The following is a 25,403-nucleotide window of genomic DNA, read 5'->3' on the forward strand; positions in this document are numbered from 1 at the left end:
ATGGCGCCCCCCTAATCATTGCCGTCGTCACGGTGGCAGTCACAGCACCACAGAACGGATACTTCCGGCCAGACAACGCCTGCTGGCTCAACTGGTTTCAGACAAAGGCCCTCCTTGCTTTTGTGATTCCTGCCCTGGCCATAGTGGCCATAAATTTCATCATCCTGATTGTGGTACTGTATAAATTGATAAGGAGGGGAACTGGAGAGAACCAGACAGACGAAAGAAATGCAGTGGTGGTCATCGCAAGGTGCATCGCTGTCCTCACCCCTTTCTTTGGACTCACGTGGGGATTCGGAATAGGAATTATGATCGAACCAAAAAACATTGGCCTCCACATTGTGTTCACCGTTCTCAATTCATTACAGGTACTCATAGATGTTTATGCATTCTGGTTTTATCCAAGTGATTTTACGTTATGCTTAGTTTATTTGATGTATCTGCATGAAATAAAATGATATGTGCAAAATGTATAGAGTATTTAAAGGAATTATTGCTTTTCAGTACATATATATATACTGGTTGCGTCTTACACAATTATTTAGTCTGCCAACACTGATGCTAAAAACTAAAATTAATGCTTTGTGTTTTTCTTGTGAAGGGTTTCTTTGTTTTAGTGTTTGGAATACTGTTAGACAGCAGGGTAAGTTCTGGAGTTTTAACATTATTTATATGTTAATTTATTGCTGGAAACAATTAGAAGTTTAAAAAAAATTTTTCTTGCGTTCTTCGGCATTTCCAGGAGTAATTGCCTGTTCTTTTCTTGCAGATACGAGCAGCATTAGCAGGGAGGTTTTCATTCATACACACAAGCTCCAACCGCACAAGGGTAAGTGCAGGCGACCGTGTGTTTCAATCCACTTCCTGCAAGGTACTGCTCTGGAACTGTTCTCTTAAAGGCATACTATGCAGGATTTTTACCTTGAAATACTATAAAATAATCATGCTCAGTTATATCTATGATGCACTGGCAATCTCTGTCTTTGCTCACATTTGCTGAATCCATGCTTCTCTTCCTATATTTCTTCTAAGATGTGTTCAGGACGTTTCTGGGTGTGACACTTTTCTGTGTGGGGAGGGGTTGGTGTGGGTTTGTGAGGTGGAATCAGGTTTTCGCAGAGCATTTCTGCAATGGCGGAGTTGAAGAAGCACAAGTACAGCAAAGCAAAACAACAAGTCGTCAGGGCTCGATCGAAACCACTGTATGCCATGAAAGATTAATATTTATTTTACAGAGCACAAGTGGAGGTCCCTCTTCATCAAGTGGATTGGGTCTGTTTCAAAGACGAGGCAGAAGAGGTAAGCAGAGTGGACTGAGAACAACCTACAAAGCATATGTGTGAGATTGTACATTATTTGAAATACATTATGTTTGGTGTGTGTGGGTCTTAATTGTTTGGACATATCCCTTCAAAACTCGTTTCCAATTAAATCAAGGCATTGTCTTTTAAATCTAAGAGTGTCATAGAAACCCCTATTTAAACTTTATAATTCACAATGAAATGCGAAAAATATTTCCTTTTTTTTCAGATGCATACCATGTCTCAGAAGCCGCAACTTCAAGCCAATCAAACGCTGCTTCAGATTCTTTCCTCAATACTTAGTGCTGTTCGGCATGGCTGTCTATGTTGTTATATGATCATATACCTCAAGACCATGGACACGCGAACGGCTAATTGTCAATATGTTATATTCGTTTAGAAAGCACTTTTTTTGTCCAGATATTTTTATTCTTCAGTTTCCTCTCATTTTGTAAACACCATTTTGTCCTACAGTCTTTGAAATACTCATACAAAATTCATACTGACTTTTGTACTGCCCATACACAGTATATCATTGTTGAATTGCACTGTATATGCCACCATTTATTTTAGCCCGAGGGACTCTAGTCTAATACAATCAGGGACTTCAGTCAAGACCTTGATTTTGTTGAATCAGATGGTTTACTGTTGCGGGAGACAAAGGTGTGCAGCCACACAGGCCCGTCTCAGGAAAGATTAGACACTCCTGCTTTAAAAGTCTTTCTCCATCCCTATTGTGTATGTGATTTGCCATTGTAGACCGAGTGGTATCACCTTGCACGGGGACGCCCTTGCTATAAAAACGGCTCTCCAAGCTGCCTGCCTAACAGGAAACAGTTACACCAGTCAGGGCTCCTCGTTTTTATAGTGTTCATCTGGAGTAGGTGTTTCCCTGTAAGACGGAACAACGAATGCGCTGCACCTGCCTGTACTGTAAAATGTTTTGTATGAAACAAGGACAGTCCTTTTAACCTTCTTATTGAGTAAATTCAAAGTTGATTACACAATGAATAGTTTGCTGTCAGTGAAATCAAACTTGTACAGGTTGGAATTTCTGAAATGTGAACGTGGTCATTTTTAAATGATCAATCCCCTTTCTTTTCCAGTTGATTCCAATCCATGTGCAGTCTAGCTGTAAATTGAAGTCTCTCTTAATTTTTGCAAATTACTTTTTAGCATTTAGCATTTTGTGCTGCGGTTGTTTTGCAGTCTGTTTTGTACCCATGTGACATGCAGCGAGCTCCATAATGTTTGGCACAAAAACATATATATTTTTTCCTTGATGACAGTTAATTGTTTGAGCTATCTATTGTGCATTGTGTAGCTATGTATTTGTTTGTCTTGTCATTATATCTTTTCATTGTAGGCCATTTTGTCAATTGTATGTAGATGCTGAAGGAATTTCATGATGGAGTCATGATTAATGATTAAAATGATTAAAACACTCTTAGCCCTACTATATTCTGTCATTGATGGCATACAGTTAGGGGATCCTGGGGTTGGTTGGCACTCTTTTCACTCTTTGCCATATTTCTCCAGCAAAATTGACATTATTTTATCCAGTAACAAGGTCTCAGCTATAAATTCGTTTTAATATCCAATAATGTTTATTTGGTGACCTTACTTTGGAAAAGTCATGCTGTTCACTTGTGCCAACCCCAAGAATAAACCCAACTGAGATAGAAATCTCTTTTGACATAAGACACAAAGTTACACAAGACAGTAGACAAACAAGTTACAGACATCAAATGGAGAAAGAGACAGCAGTGTAACAGTAATTAAAAGCAGTGTGGAGGTTAAAAACAGGAGAATATTTCAGTCACACTTCCCTGCGGCGGCGAGGACGCCGCACGCAGACACACACTTCCCTGCGGCGGCGAGGACGCCGCGCGCAGACACACACTTCCCTGCAGCGACGGCGGCTTCCCTGGACAATTTGTGGACATTTGGTATTTCTTTTTTGTTTAGTTTTGTATAGTAATTTGAAGAGAGAGAGAGAGAAAAAAAGGCCTTTAGTTTTTGTCTTTTTTGTCTTATGGGTGGGGGTGTTGGGTCCCCTGCCTCTGCTTGCCTGGGTAGTGCAGGTGGAGGTAGTTGCTTAATTACCTAATTGCCTGATTGCCTCCACCTGCCTGTGGCCCAATATAAGCCCAGTAGTATGAGGCAGGGGAGTTTTTTTTCTATTGGGGCTTGTAGTTTGTGTGGAGATCTTTGGTTCTGTGAACTTTGTGTGTTTTCGTTTGTGCCTTTGTTTGTAATTTAGATTAATAAATGTCTGGGTTTGTTTTTAGATCAGTTTCTGTCTGTTTTTGGTGCATCTGGACTTGGTTTGTTGCGGCCAGTCGAGCCGGCCGTAACAGTATGAATGACATTGTTGACATTCCCTCATAGGAAAGGTAATCTAAATATTCTCCACATCCAAATGAATAATTTAAATAAATTATCTGACAAAAATAACAAGATTGTCTCTTGTTTATTTGTTGTCATTTTTCATTGATTTTTTTCTAAACAACACATCAACAGCAAAATGCAAAAGTGCTTGACTTATCCTCCTCTGGAAATAACGATAGAAGTATCTGGGTCTGAGAAATCAATGTAGAGTTTTACCAGTTCTACAGCCAGTTAAAATGAAATGTTTTCAATGTAGGGTTTGTAGTCACTTACCATGTAGTTAGACTGTCTGCAGTGTTTGGTTCAGTTACCTTCACACTGTCAATCTTAAATGTTTTTCATTAAACAGCTGGTTAGTTGAGTCTCTGCGTTCTTTTGAAAACACACGAGTCTCATGCTTGCGCAGCCATCAAACCAAAGCCTTATTGTATGCATGGGTATGTAAGAGAGATTTTACTTGCAGAAATTGCATACCATGCTGTCATTTAGAACCAAATTATCTTTGCATGCAGGCTTACAATTACAGGGTGAGATTATGTATTTATCAAATGTAATTAATAACAATACATGACTTCTCAAAAATGAGAAAGGGTAGAGGTGTATGCCATAATGACACATACGGTATCTCTGTCCAATGCACACCATCCACTGCTGATGATATCTCTGTTCAGAGATTGCTTTGGCCAATCACTATAAGAGAGGCTTAATGAGTGACATCTTGGTTTGTTAGGTTAATGTTGTTTTGCAGTGGAATTCCCTGTTAAGTATGCGCATCTAGAAACAACCACATTGTTTGCTATATTTTTTTCTGGTTAGGCATGACCAGAAACCTCGATACAAGTAAGTTGTCACATATCTGTTTTTATAAGCACTTTCATAGTCGATCACAGGACAATCATTTGACTAACAATTGTACTGAGGAAAAATGCCAAATACCAACATTGTGATAGTTCAGTGAGAGTGGAACTTAATAATTCACAAGTGGCATAACACCAAAAAGGTTTAATATTTAAGTTTTAAAAATACTTTTTGTCCTAATGATAATGTTGAAAGTCACCTTGATACCTATGACAGTAATGGTAAGGGGGGAAAATATTCAGTCAGATATGAAATTGAATTACTAATTGTAATGTAAAATCCTGATAGCCTACAATTGCTGCTGTTGAAAAATACAACGTAACTTTAACTCAAAGGTTCCTGTTCTGTGCTGTTTTCTCAGAAGTTATTTTCTATGTCAGAAATAAAATATAATAAAACCCCTTGCTTTTCAAACCATCATTCCACATATTCCAGATTTGATTTATCCTTTAAAGGTGTAAGATCAGAAATGATTAAATTTTCTTATCTGAACATTACAATGCTGATATAACACTCACTATAGGTAATCGAAAGCATTGGAGTTCTAGAACACAGACTTAGAATATAGAAAAAAAAAATGAGTGTAGACTTCCATAAGTAAACTTTTAGTTAACACACAGAAATAATTTTCACAATTACAGGATGGATTTGTGTGTCCATTTTGTGCATCCATGTTTGTTTGTTTTTGCGTTAATCATATTCTGGGTCACAAATTGTCAACACGGGTTGTTTATTTAATAATTAAAAGTTCAATTGTGACACTATAAAAGTACAAAGAACTAGTTCGTAAAATAAACCTGTCTTGCCTGAGGGTCCTCTTAGCGAGCTTCAGGAGCTTTTACGTGACTGTTTCCCATAGTTCTCAATGTAGGCGTGTCCACCTCTAGTCTGCCCTAGATGCTTGTTTCAAATGTCATGTTCACTGTTCACTGAAAAATGAGTCCTTCAGAAGGGAGGATCGGCAGATTTGCGGTAAGATTTAGCAGTTTAATACGTTAATTCAGCTTTTTACTAAACCCTAAACAGGACCCTCATTTGGAGAGTGGTTGTTTGCGCAGACTACCTCTTCTTTTATGTGTAAACATTGTCTGAAATTCTTGGCATTGGACGTGACCTCTTTTCTTTACAAATTTTTTTCCATTGTTTATAAAAGGACTTTATTTCTGTAATGCACATATTGCACCATTTACTTTCAAGTTGAACATTTTTTTTCTCGGTTTGTTATTATGTCCTTGATAATGTCTATAGATAATGTTAATGTTGACCTAAAAGAGACTGATAAACACACAGTTTTCCCTCTGGTTGAATGTGAGTGATGTGAGATATGAGTTTAACCGATGTTTGGGTTATTGTTTTATATTTATTCCTGATACAGTGTATTGCTCGATTAAACTTTCTGTGAACCTGTTAGCATAAAACAATATTTAAATGTCTGCTGCTATCCAGGACTCCCTGGAAGAAGACATTTTGTATCTCAATGGGAATTTCCTGGCTAAATAAAATACCTCATAGCTCATTTTTATTTTCTATTGACTTAATTCCCACATTGGATTTACTTGTTGAATCATGTTGACCTTTGGGTTATGCTGAAATGAAAAAGGAATAAAAATAGAATAAATTGTCTTTGTACCCATGCAGGTATGGCAATATTAAAAACAGTACTTGGCCTCACTGTCCTGCTGGTGATTGGGAATATTTTGGGAACAGAAGGCTTCTTAGATATCCCTGACTACTTATCTCAGGTAAGGTTTTGTTCAAGAGTTTCACAATTCACTAAAAGGTCACCTTCAAAGAACAGCCTTTGCTTGTTCAATTAAATGATTGCTTAGCATTACATATTGAACTGAATATTCATAGCACTATAAATTGATCCCAATGCACTTCAACAAGGCTTTATGCTAACATTTTTTTTTCCAAGGGACGAATGTGCTGAAGTTTAAAAATCTAGAAGCACACAATGTTAGTGAATGTGTTCCTAAAGTATTTATCCAGTTAGCACACTTCAATTTTCAGGATCAAATGCTCCTAAAATGGGAGCACCGTAGAGCTCTTTTTAAAATACAGTCATTTTGTCCCCATGTGCTAGTTTTATGTATCTTGACTTCAGATGTCAGTTCCTTGGAAGAAAATAGAGACATGTCTGTTATTAAAATAATTTTGTATAGAGTAAAGGCCCAAATGGTAGTAGTGTTAATATGAACTTTTTTGTACTTTTTATTTAGCATTGTGTTTTTTGCTTTGTAGGTTACACACACGGATGCTTATATGCCACTGGACCATTTTAGGGAGAAAAGAGAAGGTGAGTCAATGTGATTCTCATGAAGGGATGGTGCATCACAGGCTCGAAAAATAAGGCCTTTAAGATGTGGACTTGAGCAAATGAACTAAATGTAGAAACAGCCTAAGATAGCCCATGAGGTTTACAATATTAGTGCAGCTGAGGTTGCAGACAATCGACCATTTACAAATTGGGGTGGGAATTAGGCATCTTCATCCCCATGTTTGGCAATGAATTATGAATATATAAATAACCAAGTATGTGCTGGTTTATCATAAATTTTGACAAATTCTTCACACAACTACTTGCAGCAGAATTACATGAGATGAACATTTGACTTTATGACATTATGGCCATCTCAAAACTATTCTTATGGATTGAAGCAATTGATTGTTTCTCACTATGGGTAAACTTTTTGGACTGAAGACTGCTCTTTCTGTTTCTGTAGCCACTGAACTTCCACTTGAGTACATTATAGAAATCGAAGTCAGCGTTTCCGATGACGCAGTGGTAGATCAACTGAAGTTACTTTTAGACAAGACCTACAGTTTTTCTTTTGAACTCAACCACGTGATTGAAATCACTGATGTAAATCTCACTACAGGTAAGCACATTCTGTTTTGAACTTCAATTTTAATTCAGTAATTTCATGCAAATGGCTTATGTTTGTTTTTAGATGTAAAACAATAAGCAAAAGTCCAATAATGGCACGCTAGGAATTTCTCTCCTGTTGTGTCTCAGTGTGCTCCCCAGTCGATACTGGTTTCCAGTGCAAATGTGCAGAAGAGTATTCCTGGTCACTGGAGACCTGCAGAAAGTATAGCAACTGTAGCGCCATCACTGCTAACACATGTGGATGCATCAACGCCATTCCACCCAATGGACCATTCTGTGAATTAAACCCAAGTAAGAAAGCAACCAATGTGTCAGTATGCGTGCGTGGGGGTTAGGACCCAGATGCGGAGGGGGAAAAACTCAAACTCCAAAAGGGGTAGAACAAAAGACTTTACTTAACAAAAAGGGAACACAAGGGAACAAAAGGCCTCGCAGGGCAACTCTTCAAACACAAAGGAAAACTTCAAAATACAGAACACAGAAAATCCAAAATCCAAAAGCGCGTGGAAACGGAACATGGCAGGAACACATAGGGCAGGAACGTGATCAGAGGCATGACACAACCAACAAGGATCCAGCACCTGAGTCCAGGAGACGGGAACTTAAATAGACAGACACTGACGAGACACAGGAGGGCACCATGAACAATCAGGCCACGGAAAGGGAAGGGAAAACGAGACAGCCAGAAAACAATGATTAGACAATTGAAAACAATCATACAATTAAACAGGGGGGAGCAGGACACAAAACAGAAGTGCCGCCATCTGGCGGCCCAACAAGGGAAACACAGACAGGAAAACACAGAACCATGACACAATGTCTTATAGGTCCAGAGCAAAACACTGAGTACATTCATCAGTTATTGGGTTTCAAACAGGCTATAACTGCATTCACAATTTATTGCTTCTCTCTATTGGTAGAACTTTCTGACTGAAGACTGCTCTTTCTGTTTCTCTGGCCACAGAACTTCCACTTCTCGAGTACATTATAGAAATCGAAGTCAGCGTTTCTGATGACGCAGTGGTAGATCAACTGAAGTCACTTTTAGACAACACTAACAGTTTTCCTTTTGAACTCAACCACGTGATTGAAATCACTGATGTAAATCTCACTACAGGTCAGCACATTCTGTTTTGAACTTCAATTTTAATTCAGTAATTTCAAACAAATGTCTTGTTTTTAGATGTAAAACAATAAGCATTTCATTTATTTATACTTCATTGAACATTTCTTGTTGTGATTATTTTCAATGATTAACCAGAAGTAAATATATGGAAGTATTTATGTGTCATTGGTAATGTACAGCCGTGAGAAATAAAGTCCAATAAGGCACGCTAGGAATTTCTCTCCTGTTGTGTCTCAGTGTGCTCCCAAGTTGATACTGGTTTCCAGTGCAAATGTGAAGAAGAGTATTCCTGGTCACTGGAGACCTGCAGAAAGTATAGCAACTGTAGCGCCATCACTGCTAACACATGTGGATGCATCAACGCCATTCCACCCAATGGACCATTCTGTGAACTAAACCCAGGTAAGAAAGCAACCAATGTCTTATAGCTCCAGAGCAAATGTTGAGCACATCCATCAATGAGTAGAATAATCAAATAGGCAATTACTGCATTCACAATAAATCTCCTTTTTTGGTGTCACAATCTTTTGCATGACGTTTTCTACGAATGACCGGTATTTTGACATCATTAGTACTGAAATTAAATCTAACGTTATTTCTTGAAATTTCCTAGAACAAATACAAGAACACTCTATTTTTTGCCATAATTCACATCAGTGTTGCTCTATCCAAAATATTCTTTTCTTTTTCAGACTCAACTCCTTCTTCCACTGTGTCAACAAGTATGTACTGGTTTATTTTATTTTGAGACACATTTTTCACTCTCAACTAATCCCAAATATTCTCTCCCCAGTTTTCTGATTTTGTAATTCAGAGAAATCGACAACTGTCTAGGATCTGTTGCGTGGTATTTGAGGAAAAACCGCAAAATTCACATCAGTCTTTCAATTCACTGCCCTTTTCTAAATATTCTCTCATTCTGCAGACTCCACTCCTTCATTCAATGTATCAACAACACTAGAGCCAAGTATGTACTGGTTCATTATGACAGATTCTCAACTCAATATTCCATCTAGCCAGATTTGTGTTTGTTTTAATCAGGTACAGTATTCAAGCTAGATTTTCAGATGTGTATCTTAAAAATTGTGTCATTCCTAAAAGTCCAGGACTCTGCATGAACAGTGATTATAATTTCAGAAACAAGATACAAATTTTTTTCCCGCCAAATATTCACAACAGGTATCCACTTCACTGCCCTAACCTAAATATTCTCTCTTTCTGCAGACACCGCTCCTTCATTCAGTGTATCAGCAAGTATGTACTGCTTCATTATACTTGGAGACAAATGCTTCACTCATAATTGTGTATAGCCAATCTTGTGTTGGTTTTGAATATCATGTACTGTATTCAATCTACGTACATTTTAAAGATTTTGTTAATTATAAAAGTAAAGAACTGTGCATGCATCATCATTTATAATTTTATGAACAGGAAATCAATTTTTTTTCTTCTAAGAATTCATATCAGTGGTTCACTTTATTATTCTTGTCTAAATATTCTCTCTTTATGCAGCTACCACACCTTCATTAAATGTATCAACAAGTATGTACTGGTTCATTATAATTTGAGACAGATTCTTCACTCAAAATTGCATCTAGGCAGTTTTGTGTTGGTTTTCATCATCAAGTACAGTAATCAAACTATGTTTTTGGATGTATATCATTGAAAGGTTTTGTCAAGAACTGCATGAACCGTCATTTATAATTTGATGAACCAGATACCCATTTTGTTTCCATCAACAATTCATAGCAGTGTTTCACTTCACTGTCCTAGTCTAAATATTCTCTCTTTCTGCAGACACCACTCCTTCCTTCAATGAATCAACAAGTATGTACTGGTTCATTATAATTTGACACAAGTGCTTCACTCACAATGACTTTTTGCCAGTTATGTTTTGGTTCAACTTGTCAGATAAAGTGTTCAGTTAACCTTTTTAATATGTATCTTTGAAAGATTTTGTCATTCAAAAAAGTGCATATCTGATGATTAATGTACTGATGAGTAATGGAGCAAGAATAAATGAGATGAACATTTGACTTTGCAACATCATAGCCCTCTCAAAATTTTTTTTTAACATGTGAAACAATTTATTGCTTCTCTCTGTTGGTAAACATTTCTGACTGAAGACTGCTCTTTCTGTTTCTCTAGCCACAGAACTTGAGTACATTATAGAAATCGAAGTCAGCGTTTCTGATGACTCAGTGGTAGATCAACTGAAGTTACTTATAGACAACACTGACAGTTTCCCGTTTGAACTCAACCATGTGATTGAAATCACTCAAGTAAATCTTACTACAGGTAAGCACATTCTCCAAAGAACTACAATTTTAATTCAGTCATTTCTAGAAAATTTCTTAAGTTTGTCTTTAGAAGAAAAACAATAAGCCTCATCTTTCTTATACATTCATAAAAAATCCTTGGCGTGGTTATTTTCGCTGAATAACCAGGAATAAACATACTGATGAATGCATGTATCATTGGTAATGTACAGCCAGAAAAACCAATAGTGGCACACTAAAGATCTGAGGTAAGAGGGTGTCATTTTTTCTCCTGTTGTGTCTCAGTGTGCTCCCCAGTTGATACTGGTTTCCAGTGCAAATGTGAAGAAGAGTATTCCTGGTCACTGGAGACCTGCAGAAAGTATAGCAACTGTAGCGCCATCACTGCTAACACATGTGGATGCATCAACGCCATTCCACCCAATGGACCATTCTGTGAATTAAAGCCAGGCAAGAAACCAACCAATGTCTTATAGGTCCAGAGCAAAACACTGAGTACATTCATCAGTTATTGGGCTTCAAATAGGCTATAACTGCATTCGCAATTTATTGCTTCTCTCTATTGGTAGAGCTTTCTGACTGAAGACTGCTCTTTCTGTTTCTCTAGCCACAGAACTTCCACTTCTCGAGTACATTATAGAAATCGAAGTCAGCGTTTCCAATGACGCAGTGGTAGATCAACTGAAGTCACTTTTAGACAACACCTACAGTTTTCCTTTTGAACTCAACCACGTGATTGAAATCACTGATGTAAATCTCACTACAGGTAAGCACATTCTGTTTTGAACTTCAATTTTAATTCAGTAATTTCAAACAAATGTCTTGTTTTTAGATGTAAAACAATAATCATTTCATTTATTTATACTTCATTGAACATTTCTTGTTGTGATTATTTTCAATTATTAACCAGAAGTAAATATATGGAAGTATTTATGTGTCATTGCTAATGTACAGCCATGAGAAATAAAGTCCAATAATGGCACACTAGGAATTTCTCTCCTGTTGTGTCTCAGTGTGCTCCCCAGTCGATTCTGGTTTCCAGTGCAAATGTGAAGAGGAGTATTCCTGGTCACTGGAGAGCTGCAGAAAGTATAGCAACTGTAGCGCCATCACTGCTAACACATGTGGATGCATCAACGCCATTCCACCCAATGGACCATTCTGTGAATTAAACCCAGGTAAGAAAGCAACCAATGTGTCAGGATGCGTGCGTGGGGGTTAGGACCCAAATGCGGAGGGGGAAAAACTCAAACTCCAAAAGGGGTAGAACAAAAGACTTTACTTAACAAAAAGGGAACACAAGGGAACAAAAGGCCTTGCAGGGCAACTCTTCAAACACAAAGGAAAACTTCAAAATACAGAACACAGAAAATCCAAAATCCAAAATCCAAAATCCAAAATCCAAAATCGCGTGGAAACAGAACATGGCGGGAACACATAGGGCAGGAACGTGATCAGAGGCATGACACAACCAAACAATCAACAAGGATCCAGCACCTGAGTCCAGGAGACGGGAACTTAAATAGACAGACACTGACGAGACACAGGAGGGCACCATGAACAATCAGGCCACGGAAAGGGAAGGGCAAACGAGACAGCCAGAAAACAATGATTAGACAATTGAAAACAATCATACAATTAAACAGGGGGGAGCAGGACACAAAACAGAAGTGCCGCCATCTGGCGGCCCAACAAGGGAAACACAGACAGGAAAACACAGAACCATGACACAATGTCTTATAGGTCCAGAGCAAAACACTGAGTACATTCATCAGTTATTGGGCTTCAAATAGGCTATAACTGCATTCACAATTTATTGCTTCTCTCCATTGGTAGAGCGTTCTGACTGAAGACTGCTCTTTCAGTTTCTCTAGCCACAGAACTTCCACTTCTCGAGTACATTATAGAAATCGAAGTCAGCGTTTCTGATGACGCAGTGGTAGATCAACTGAAGTTACTTTTAGACAACACCTACAGTTTTCCTTTTGAACTCAACCACGTGATTGAAATCACTGATGTAAATCTCACTACAGGTAAGCACATTCTGTTTTGAACTTCAATTTTAATTCAGTAATTTCAAACAAATGTCTTGTTTTTAGATGTAAAACAATAAGCATTTCATTTATTTATACTTCATTGAACATTTCTTGGTGTGGTTATTTTCAATGATTAACCAGAAGTAAATATATGGAAGTATTTATGTGTCATTGGTAATGTACAGCCGTGAGAAATAAAGTCCAATAATGGCACACTAGGAATTTCTCTCCTGTTGTGTCTCAGTGTGCTCCCCAGTCGATTCTGGTTTCCAGTGCAAATGTGAAGAAGAGTATTCCTGGTCACTGGAGAGCTGCAGAAAGTATAGCAACTGTAGTGCCATCACTGCTAACACATGTGGATGCATCAATGCCATTCCACCCAATGGACCATTCTGTGAACTAAACCCAGGTAAGAAAGCAACCAATGTCTTATAGCTCCAGAGCAAATGTTGAGCACATCCATCAATGAGTAGAATAATCAAATAGGCAATTACTGCATTCACAATAAATCTCCTTTTTTGGTGTCACAATCTTTCGCATGACGTTTTCTACAAATGACCGGTATTTTGACATCATTAGTACTGAAATTAAATCTAACGTTATTTCTTGAAATTTCCTAGAACAAATACAAGAACACTCTATTTTTCGCCATAATTCACATCAGTGTTGCTCTATCCAAAATATTCTTTTCTTTTTCAGACTCAACTCCTTCTTCCACTGTGTCAACAAGTATGTACTGGTTTATTTTATTTTGAGACACATTTTTCACTCTCAACTAATCCCAAATATTCTCTCCCCAGTTTTCTGATTTTGTAATTCAGAGAAATCGACAACTGTCTAGGAACTGTTATGTGATATTTGAGGAAAAACCGCAAAATTCACATCAGTCTTTCAATTCACTGCTCTTTTCGAAATATTCTCTCATTCTGCAGACTCCACTCCTTCATTCAATGTATCAACAACACTAGAGCCAAGTATGTACTGGTTCATTATAACAGATTCTCAACTCAGTATTGCATCTAGCCAGTTTTGTGTTTGTTTTGATCAGCAAGTTCAGTATTCAAGTATTTTCAGATGTGTGTCTTAAAAATTGTGTCATTCCTAAAAGTCCAGGACTCTGCATGAACTGTGATTATAATTTCAGAAACAAGATACAAATTTTTTTCCCGCCAAATATTCACAACAGGTATCCACTTCACTGCCCTAACCTAAATATTCTCTCTTTCTGCAGACACCACTCCTTCATTCAGTGTATCAGCAAGTATGTACTGCTTCATTATACTTGGAGATAAATGCTTCACTCATAATTGTGTCTAGCCAATCTTGTGTTGGTTTTGAATATCATATACTGTATTCAATCTATGTACATTTTAAAGATTTTGTTAATCATAAAAGTAAAGAACTGTGCATGAATCATCATTTATAATTTTATGAACAGGAAACCAATTTTGTTTCCTCCAAAAATTTATATCAGTGGTTCACTTTACTATTCTTGTCTAAATATACTCTCTTTATGCAGACTCCACTCCTTCATTCAATGTATCAACAAGTATGTACTGGTTCATTATAAGTTGAGACAGATTCTTCACTCGCAATTATGTCTAGCCAGTTTTGTGTTGGATTTAATCATCAAGTACAGTAATCAAACTACATTTTCAGATGTATATCATTGAAAGATTTTTTTCATTCATAAAGGTCAAGAACTGTGCATGAACCGTCATTCATAATTTGATGAACAGGATACCGTTTTTTTTCCACCGAAAATTCATATCAGTGTTTCAGTTCACTGTCCGAATCTAAATATTTTCTTTTTCTGCAGGCACAACTCCTTTTTCTACTGTATCAACAGGTATGTCCTGGTTCATTTTAATTTGACACAAATGCTTCACTCATAACTACTTGCTGCCAGTTGTATCTTGGTTTTCTTGTCATGTACAATATTTAAACTGCCTTTTTAGATGTGAATCATTTAAGGAAATGAGTGAAATCAGTGGTTCATTCAGAAAAGTGAAAAGTGAACCATTATTTATAATTTGATGAAGATTCAGATTTTTTTCCTTAATTCATATCACTCTACTATTCTTGTCTAAATATTCTCTCTTTCTGCAGACACCACTCCTTCATTCAATTTATCAACAAGTATGTACTTGTTCATTATAATTTGAAACAAATACTTCACTCCCAACTGCTTGTAGCCAGTTTTGTGTTAGTTTTGATCATCAAGTGCAGTATTCAAGCTACTTTTTCTGATGTGCATTCTAAAGATTTTGTCATTCACAAAAGTAAATAACTGTGCATGAACTGTGAATAATTTGATGAACTAGATACCCTTATTTTCACCAAACATTTATAGCAGTGGTTCACTTTACTGTCCTAGTCTAAATATTCTCTCTTTCTGCAGAAACCCCTGCTTCATCCCCTGCGTCCACAGGTACGCTCTGCTTCAAGATAATTTCAAATAAGTGTCTCACTCACTAATGCTTTTTGCCAGTTGTGTTTTAGGCTTGCTTTTCACGTACAATGTTCAATTAGTATTTCTACATGTGTATCTTTTAAAGTTTTTTCATTCAGATAAGTGAATACCTGAGTATGAATGCTAATTATCATTTTGAGCAACACGTTACAGATTTTCCCCCCAAAAGTGCAGTGGTTCACTGGCCTTTGCTACCTATCTCTACATATTCTCTTTCTGCAGACACCAGTCCTTCATTCAATGAATCAACAAGTATGTGTTAGTTTATTATTATTTGAGATTAATGCTTCACTCAAAACTACCTGTAGCCAGTTTTGTGTTTGATTTGATCATCAAATACAGTATTCAAACTGCATTTTAAAATATGCATTTTTAAAACGTTCATTCATTAGAGTCAAGAACTGTGCATGAACCATTATTAATAATATATTATAATATAATATAAGCCAGAGCCCCCTACATCCACCAAAACACCGACCGCAGCATCCAATAAGTATTGTCATTCACACAGTATACTACTTGTTGCCGATTATATAAATAGTTTGATTCACATCAGAAATTCAAAACTGATATATTAACTGATTTAAGGGGTAACTGCAAATAAAATGCCCCTTAAGGGCAATAAATATCTGTGTGATTGGTTGAATTATTGATTAACTTATCATAACATTAAAATTATCTGTCCTTTAAGAAAAAACAGAGCCCTCTACTTCCACCAATACACAGACCGTAACACCCGGTAAGTATTGTCATTCACACAATATGCTGCTTGTTGCAGATTATATATATAGTTTGATTCACCTTGGCATTTCAAAACTGATATTTTAACTGATTTAAGAGGTAACTGTAAGTAAATTGACCCTGAAGGGCAACAAATATATGTTTTATTGGTTGACTTATTGATTAACTTATCATAACATTTAATCATCTGTCCTTTAAGAAAAACCAGAGCCCTCTACTTCCACCAACACACCGTTCACAACACCTGGTAAGTATTGTCATTCACAAAGTGTGCTGCTTGTTGCCGATTATGTGTATATATATATATATATATATATATAGTTTGTTTCACATCAGAATTTCAAAACTGATATTTTAACTGATTTAAAGGGTAACTACAAGTAAAATGCCCCTTGAGGGCAATAAATATCTGTTAGATTGATTGACTGTCCTTTAAAAACCCAGAGCCCTCTACTTCCACCAAACCACAGACCGCAACACCCGGTACGTATTACCATTCACACAATATGCTGCTTGTTGCAGATTATATACATAGTTTGATTCACCTCGCCATTTCAAAACTGATATTTTAACTGATTTAAGAGATAACTGCAAATAGAATGCCCCTTAAAGGCAATAAATATCTGTTTGATTGGTTGACTTATTGATTAACTTATCATAACATTTAATACTCTGTCCATTAAGAAAAACCAGAGCCCTCTACTTCCACCAAAACATCGTTCACAACACCTGGTAAGTATTGTCATTCACAAAGTATGCTGCTTGTTGCAAATTATATATATATAGTTTGATTCACATCAAAATTTCAAAACTGATAGTTTAACTGATTTAAGGGGTAACTGCAAGTAAATTACCCCTGAAGGGCAACAAATATTTGTTTGATTGGTTGACTTATTAACTTATCATAGCATTTAATACTCTGTCCTTTAAGAAAAATCAGAGCCCTCTACTTCCACCAAAACATTGTTCACAACACCTGGTAAGTATTGTCATTCACAAAGTGTGCTGCTTGTTGCAAATTAAATATATAGTTTGATTCACCTCGCCATTTCAAAACTGATATTTTAACTGATTTAAGGGGTAACTGCAAGTAAAATGCCCCTTATGGGCAATAAATATCTGTGAGATTGATTGACTCACTGATTGATTTATCATAACATTTAATACTCTGTCCTTTAAGAAAAACCAGAGCCCTCTACTTCCACCAACACACCAACCACAACACCTGGTAAGTATTGTCATTCACAAAGTGTGCTGCTTGTTGCTTATTATATATATATATATATATATCTATAGTTTGATTCACCTCGCCATTTCAAAACTGATATTTTAACTAATCTAAGGGGTAACTACAAGTAAAATGCCCCTTGAGGGCAATAAATATCTGTTAGATTGATTGACTGTCCTTTAAAAACCCAGAGCCCTCTACTTCTACCAAAAGACAGACCGCAACACCCGGTAAGTATTATCATTCACACAATATGCTGCATGTTGCAGATTATATATATAGTTTAATTCACCTTGGCATTTCAAAACTGATATTTTTACTGATTTAAGGGGTAACTGTAAGTAAATTACCCCTAAAGGGTAACAAATATTTGTTTTATTGGTTGACTTATTGATTAACTTATCATAACATTTAATACTCTGTCCTTTAAGAAAAACCAGAGCCCTCTACTTCCACCAACACATCGTTCACAACACCTGGTAAGTATTGTCATTCACAAAGTGTGCTGCTTGTTGCCGATTATGTATATATATATATATATATATATTTATATAGTTTGTTTCACATCAGAATTTCTAAACTGATATTTTTACTGATTTTAGGGGTAACTACAAGTAAAATTCCCCTTATGGGCAATAAATATCTGTTAGATTGATTGACTGTCCTTTAAAAACCCAGAGCCCTCTACTTCCACCAAAAGACAGACCGCAACACCCGGTAAGTATTACCATTCACACAATATGCTGCTTGTTGCAGATTATATATATAGTTTAATTCACCTTGGCATTTCAAAACTGATATTTTTATTGATTTAAGGGGTAACTGTAAGTAAATTACCCCTAAAGGGTAACAAATATTTGTTTTATTGGTTGACTTATTGATTAACTTATCATAACATTTAATACTCTGTCCTTTAAGAAAAACCAGAGCCCTCTACTTCCACCAACACATCGTTCACAACACCTGGTAAGTATTGTCATTCACAAAGTGTGCTGCTTGTTGCCGATTATGTATATATATTTATATAGTTTGTTTCACATCAGAATTTCTAAACTGATATTTTAACTGATTTAAGAGATAACTGCAAATAGAATGCCCCTTAAAGGCAATAAATATCTGTTTGATTGGTTGACTTATTGATTAACTTATCATAACATTTAATACTCTGTCCATTAAGAAAAACCAGAGCCCTCTACGTCCACCAAAACATTGTTCACAACACCTGGTAAGTATTGTCATTCACAAAGTATGCTGCTTGTTGCAAATTATATATATATAGTTTGATTCACATCAAAATTTCAAAACTGATAGTTTAACTGATTTAAGGGGTAACTGCAAGTAAATTGCCCCTGAAGGGCAACAAATATTTGTTTGATTGGTTGACTTATTAATTAACTTATCATAACATTTAATACTCTGTCCTTTAAGAAAAATCAGAGCCCTCTACTTCCACCAAAACATTGTTCACAACACCTGGTAAGTATTGTCATTCACAAAGTGTGCTGCTTGCTGCAAATTAATATATAGTTTGATTCACTGCATTTCAAAACTGATATTTTAACTGATTTAAGGGGTAACTGCAAGTAAATCCCCTTAAGGGCAATAAATATTGGATTGTTGACTATGATTGATTTATCATAACATTTAATACTCTGTCCTTTAAGAAAACCAGAGCCCTCTACTTCCACCAACACACCAACCACAACACCTGGTAAGTATTGTCATTCACAAAGTTGCTGCTTGTTGCATTATTATATATATTATTAGTGTTGATTCACCTCAGAATTTCAAAACTGATATTTTAACTATTAAGGGGTAACTGAAAGAATCATAAATGCCCCTTGATGGGCATATAAATATCATGTAGATTGATTGACTGTCCTTTAAAAAACCCAGAGCCCTCTACTCCACCAAAACAGTCGACCAACACCTGGTAAGTATTACCATTCACAATATGCTGCTTGTTGCAAATTATATATATATAATTTGTTTCACCTCAGAATTTCAAAACTGATAGTTTAACTGATTTAAGGGGTAAATGCAAGTAAATTCCCCTAAGGGCAACAAATATTTGTTTGATTGGTTGACTTATTGATTAACTTATCATAACATTTAATACTCTGTCCTTTAGAAAACCAGAGCCCTCTACTTCCACCAAACACATCGTTCACAACACCTGGTAAGTATTGTCATTCACAAAGTGTGCTGCTTGTTGGCATTAATTATATATAATAGTTTGATTCAACTATGTCATTTTCAACAACTGATATTTTAACTGATTTAAGGGGTAACTGCAAGTAAAATCCCCTTATGGCAATAAATATCTGTGAGATGTTGATTGATGAACTGTCCTTTAAAAACACCAGAGCCCTCTACTTCCACCAACACACGCACAACACCTGGTAAGTATTGTCATTCACAAAGTGTGCTTGTGCATTGATTTATATATAATAATATATAGTATATAGTTTGTTTCACTCGCATTTCAAAACTGATATTTTAACTGATTAAGGGTAACTACAGTAAATTCCCCTTGAGGGCAATAAATATCTGTGAGATTGATTGACTGTCCTTTAAAAACCCAGAGCCCTCTACATCCACTAAAACACAGACCGTAACACCCGGTAAGTATTACCATTACACTATATCCTGCTTTTTGCAGATTATATAATTAGTTTGAATTCACCTGGCATTTCAAAACATGTATTTTACTGATTTAAGGGGTAACTGCAATAAATGTCCCTTAAGGGCAAATATTGTTTTATTGGTTGACTTATTGATTACTTATCATAACATTTAATACTCTGTCCTTTAAGAAAAACCAGAGCCCTCTACTTCCACCAAAACATCTTTCACATCACCTGGTAAGTACTGTCATTAACAAAGTGTGCTGCTTATTGCCATTATATTTATATATATTATATAGTTTGTTTCACATCAGAATTTCAAACTGATATTTTAACTGATTTAAGGTAACTGGCAATAAATGCCCCTGAAGGGCAACTAAATATCTGTTTGATTGGTTGACTTATTATTATATAGATTTAATACTCTGTCTTTAAGAACAACCAGAGCCCTCTACTTCCACCACAACACTTACCACAACAACCTAGGTAAGTATTTCATTCACAAAGTGCTGCTTGTTGCAATATATATATATACAGTTTGATTCACCTCGCCATTTCAAAACTGATATTTTAACTAATTAAGGGGTAACTGACAAGTAAAATGCCCCTTAGGGCAATAAATATCTGTAATTGATTTGACATGTTTTATAACATTAATACTGCCTAAGAAAACAGAGCCCTCTACTTCCACCAAACATCAACCAACACCTGGTAAGTATTGCCATTCACAAAGTATGCTGCTTGTTGCAAATTATATAATAGTTTGATTCACCTCGACATTTCAAAACTGATATTTTAACTGATTTAAGGGGTAACTGCAAGTAAATGCCCCTTAAGGCAATAAATATTGTGTTTGATTGTGACTTGATTACTTATCATAACATTTAATACTCTGTCCTTTAAGAAAAACCAGAGCCCTCTACTTCCACCAAAACATCTTTCACATCACCTGGTAAGTACTGTCATTAACAAAGTGTGCTGCTTATTGCTCATTATATGCTAATTGTTAATAGTAAATGTTAAGTTTTCAGCACGTGATGCTCTTTTACCATGCAACATGATCTCGTAGTGTATTTTTAAAACCGATTTAATCGGAACTGCCAGTAAATGTAGTTTCATTGATGACATGTTTGGTGCATTGCTTGTATATGGAAATAATCTGTCATCTTTGTTCAAAAGTTACGACCAGCAGAATTTTGACCACAACAACAGCAAAAACAGCAAGTAAGTATTATCAGTCACACAGTTTGGTGATTATTAGTAGAAAAAGTGTGCTTCTCTCAATACTACTTTAGTGCTACTTCAACTAACTTGTGTCCACAAAGCGTGAGGCTGATCACAGGGAAACTCTACATTTTGGCACATGCAGTTTATTGCTCATAAAACCACAAGAAACTATTAGTAGTTATCAAACATGGCATTTGCTCACACTGATCATTAGAGAAGAGGGCATTTTTGCCTAAATTAATGAAGGCCCTTATAGTAGTAGACATTACCTTGTGTACCCAATCTCTAAAGCAGCATGGTAAGTGTGTTCAGTCAACTGTCCCAGGGACAGGGACCTGCTGAATCTCACTGCTCAGTAACATTCTGGCCCAGTTGTTAGTATTTTTATGTTTGTTTTGCAGAATTTGACCTGCAGATGTCATTTAGGATTATTGGCCAGATTTATAGTCCTAGTTTGAGTGACACTTCCTCTCAAGAATATATTCAGTTGGAAATGATCGTCAGAAATGCTGTGAGTATTTGCTTTTTAAAATGTATTGTCATTTGGGTGTCACTCCGGTTATATCAGAAGTCCAGTTCTTGTTTGAGCTTTTTCTATTTATTTTTTATTTCAGTTTAGTGTTCAGTCATTCCTTTAAAATATATTTTCATTTCAGGAAAGTGAAAAACTGAATGAAAATCTATTACTGTACATTAGAAAGACTGGATTTGGCTGTTTTCACATTTTCATTATACTGTATAAAGCCTTTGTTTTAACACCACTGACTGCCCGTACATTTCTCCAGTGTGTAAATTATTGTGTGTTTTGATAATCTGGTCTTACGGTTATGAACATTACTATTTCGTACAGATTGATAAAATCTACAGGATGACAATTCAAGAATACATTGGAGTATCAGACGTTCGCTTTTCGTAAGTATACGGGAACTGTACAGTGGTGGCCCTATAGCCTATCTGGTGCCCTAGACAAAACTTCGAATGGTGTCCCCTCCAACTCACCTGCTCCCATACACTGTCTCAGAATCACATAGAAAATGAATGAGTTAGATTTCACTTTGGTACAACATGAATATCTTTCAGTGGTCCACACCGTGTAATTGCATCTATGTGGGTATTGTCCCCCATTCAGTACTGTGCTATAATGCAGTATATGTCATTCCTGTAAAGGTGTGCATAACGTTCTTGAGATGTCATTTTCAGTCCCTCAGATCGCGTTCAATTTTTCCTCTTATAAACAGGAGTGGCAGTGTGATCACAAGCTATAAAATGAGGACAAACAAAGTCAGTTCCTCTGACATTCAGGAGGCAAACCAAGCAGTCGTAGAAACACTTCAGAGCTACGATGTTGAGCCCATGTCCTTTACAGCAGCTCTCATAGGTAAGCTCAAAAACACTATTTTCATAATTCATAATGTTTGGATTCTTGGATTCTTCGTTTTTGCCCCAAGCATTATGGAGCTCACTGTATTTATGTGAAATCAGCAAGTGCTTATTTGTGGGCCAATGTGTTTCCTCTTTAGAAAATACATTTGAGGATTTGCCTATGGTGTTTTCTGGAGATAGCATATCTTTGCGTTGTAATCCAACTGTGGACAAAAAGGGAAATCCTGTAACCTGGAAGGTGAAGGGAAAGAATATTAAAAATAATTCAAAGTATACAATCGACACGGAGCAATCAAGTCTCACAGTAAAGAACCTCGTTACATCTGAAAGTGGTGAGTAATTAATAATAAGCAATAGATATCCATTGCTCTGAGATTGACTGAAATGGTTATTAGTCCACAACACTCTTACTTGACCCAAGTCATCATAAAGATTTAACAACTTTTTAAAATAATGCTGTACATTGCTTGGCTTCATTTCTTCAGTCAACAGGTCAGTTGGGTGGGTTGCCAAGGAGTCAACATTCTCTCAATTAAAAATTTTTTTAAAAAAATTTAAAAAGATGATCTGTTTGAACGAATTTTAGCCCCGATTTTGTTGCCACACATCAAACGTGTTTTTTTAAGTTTTTTTAAATGACCGTGTATATATCTTCTTTATTTCCACAGGAACATATGAATGCTCTGTGAAAATTGGCGTTGTGGAGTTTGTCCGAAAGCAGAACGTTACAGTCCTGCCTGCGCCCACGGTGTTTGTGAATAACCACGTGATCAGCAGTCCATGTAATACAGCGGTCAAGCTGGAGTGCTGTGGAAACGTGCATGACATCCGCCTAGAGTGGATCGATAAACAAAGTGGTGACACGCTGAGTAATTCCCAGTTTTTTTTCGTAACGTGATGTTATTTCTAATAACATAATATTTTCATCACGAAGCTGAGCTTCCAGGGCCTGCTTATATGCCGTGTTTGTTGTTTCTCCGGGTATGAATATGATTAGTATCAATTACACTGTATTCAGAGTTGGATAGAAATGTGTTCGTACCAGAATGGTTAAGTAAATATGACATCTATGCATCTATTTTAACATTTTTATGTTTTATATTTTAATATTTATATAATATGTTTTCCCCCCTGCAGAGTTCAGTGAAGATAACTGTATTACGATGGACAGGAGATGCCAAAAAGTGGAAACCCGAGTGTTCATTTGCAAAATGACATTCAGAAACAAGGCTTTCACACAGGAAGTTACCTTGCACTTTTTCAAAGATGGTCAGTGTTCATTGGTTTGACCTGAAGATTTGAAAGTGTAGTTATTGAAAATGTTTACATAAAATTGCACTATGATAATGACTTGTGATAAACCATATAAAAATACTCCCTCACACTTTTAAATGACTGCATTCATGTAATTACCTTACATTAATTTGGCAGACGCGTTTATCCAAAGCGACGTACAATAAGTGCATATCGAAAGTCATTGGAACAACTACAAAACACAGGTCCAATAAGGCACAACACTCATCATGTAACAGCTATTCATGGCAATGAACACATTGTCGCATTCACACAGTGAGCATAGGCTAGGTGCTAATTTCAGGATTGCAGGATGCATAGGCTAATTGCAGGATTAACCCAAGTACATGTGCGCTCAGTTTATCATGTGGAGAAATACTAACCTGTTCATATGTCACATGACCAATGGCGCTGTCCGGTAAAGCTGATCTTTTTCACAATTCCCTCCAGGAGAGGAATTTGATTGTAAGAACGATAAATATGGCCCTGGAAGAGAAAATGGCATCGCTGTCGTTGGCTGCAAACAGGGCACAGAGGGCAGCATAACTGCCCGATGCGAGAATGGCAAATGGAAGGTCGTGAGCAGCACCTGCCTCCTACCAGAAATTAAGGAGCTACAGTTGAAATCAATGGTAATATCCCGTTCCTCATTATAAGGTCACTGCTAACCACAGAACATGTGATTTGGTTACACTGCGTTTATACATTTGGATAATCCCTAATTGGTGAACTGTTTATTTTACCCAATGACGATAAACAGAAATGAAAATGGGTTCAACTTCCGCAAACTGTTTAAATCTTAATTGAACACTTGCACAGTCAGATGCAAGAAGCGATGTGCAACAAGGAGTGATATAAAAATACACAAATGCAGTGTCAGCAGCAGTCTAGTGGCGCAAATTGACTGTAGCTTTACCCTGGGAGTGAGAGTTTCAGTTGGCTGGATTTCCCCTCTTGACTGCGCGGCAGTGACCCCTCTGTCTGATCAGGGAACTGCAGCTGGTGTCATTGAATCGACAGGCCAGGGCCCGGTGTGGCACGGCCGCCAGGAACATCCAGGAGGAACCCGCTGTGCGTCGGTACCTAGAGCCGCTGCCAGTTGGCCTGCCCTCTGTGCCTCATCTGGGCTCTGAGAGTGACTGGAACGTCCTCCTGAAAGCCCCATAGGCCTTACTTCTTCCACCAGAGAAGGAGGCTCAGAGGCGATGATAACCCTCAACAAATTAGATATTTCATTTTGCCATCTCTTTTGTTCTAACCTGCAGGTTCTGGATCAAGAAGGCATTGCTGATTTTGTGATGGAACTACGTAATGTCACCGGGATATCAAAAGATGAAGCAGTCATTTCAACTACAAATATTGTGGCCGTTGTGAACATACTGAACAATATTGTAAATGTTACAAATGGAACTGATGTCAGCAGTACTGTGATTGAGGTATGAAATATTGGCTATTTATTTTCCTAGGTGACAACATTTATACTCACTATAATACTGTAGCATTGCATCGCCTCATATTTACCTTCTTTCAGTTTTTTTTTTCAAGAC

General features: G+C 36.7%; 2 protein-coding genes and 1 long non-coding RNA gene across 4 annotated transcripts in view; all 3 read left to right on the forward strand.

The window, feature by feature from the left end:
- LOC135257499 (adhesion G protein-coupled receptor F5-like) overlaps positions 1-3,591 on the forward strand; it is a 41,828-nt gene extending 38,237 nt beyond the window's left edge. Inside the window, exons 30-33 of one of the 2 annotated variants that reach the window (XM_064340274.1) lie at positions 602-643; positions 770-829; positions 1,236-1,299; positions 1,531-3,591. In XM_064340274.1, the coding sequence (XP_064196344.1) occupies positions 602-643; positions 770-829; positions 1,236-1,299; positions 1,531-1,604 (240 nt within the window). In that variant the 3' untranslated portion in view covers positions 1,605-3,591. The remainder of the gene's footprint in view (positions 1-601; positions 644-769; positions 830-1,235; positions 1,300-1,530) is intronic. The other variant, XM_064340273.1, reaches the window with a different exon arrangement.
- The window catches only part of LOC135257500 (adhesion G-protein coupled receptor F1-like), a 47,720-nt gene that overhangs the window by 19,463 nt on the left and 2,854 nt on the right, over positions 1-25,403 (forward strand). Inside the window, exons 17-25 of the mRNA XM_064340292.1 lie at positions 21,133-21,177; positions 21,582-21,691; positions 22,031-22,092; positions 22,419-22,558; positions 22,701-22,895; positions 23,232-23,432; positions 23,701-23,832; positions 24,307-24,488; positions 25,122-25,292. Coding sequence (XP_064196362.1) covers positions 21,133-21,177; positions 21,582-21,691; positions 22,031-22,092; positions 22,419-22,558; positions 22,701-22,895; positions 23,232-23,432; positions 23,701-23,832; positions 24,307-24,488; positions 25,122-25,292 — 1,238 coding nt within the window. The remainder of the gene's footprint in view (positions 1-21,132; positions 21,178-21,581; positions 21,692-22,030; positions 22,093-22,418; positions 22,559-22,700; positions 22,896-23,231; positions 23,433-23,700; positions 23,833-24,306; positions 24,489-25,121; positions 25,293-25,403) is intronic.
- LOC135257502 (uncharacterized) lies at positions 16,050-18,791 on the forward strand. The gene is made up of 5 exons (XR_010330664.1): positions 16,050-16,096; positions 16,783-16,830; positions 17,279-17,326; positions 18,504-18,551; positions 18,755-18,791. It is a non-coding gene; the product is annotated as an uncharacterized LOC135257502 (long non-coding RNA).

This window comes from Anguilla rostrata, chromosome 6 (assembly GCF_018555375.3).
Source record: "Anguilla rostrata isolate EN2019 chromosome 6, ASM1855537v3, whole genome shotgun sequence".
Lineage (NCBI taxonomy): Eukaryota > Metazoa > Chordata > Actinopteri > Anguilliformes > Anguillidae > Anguilla > Anguilla rostrata.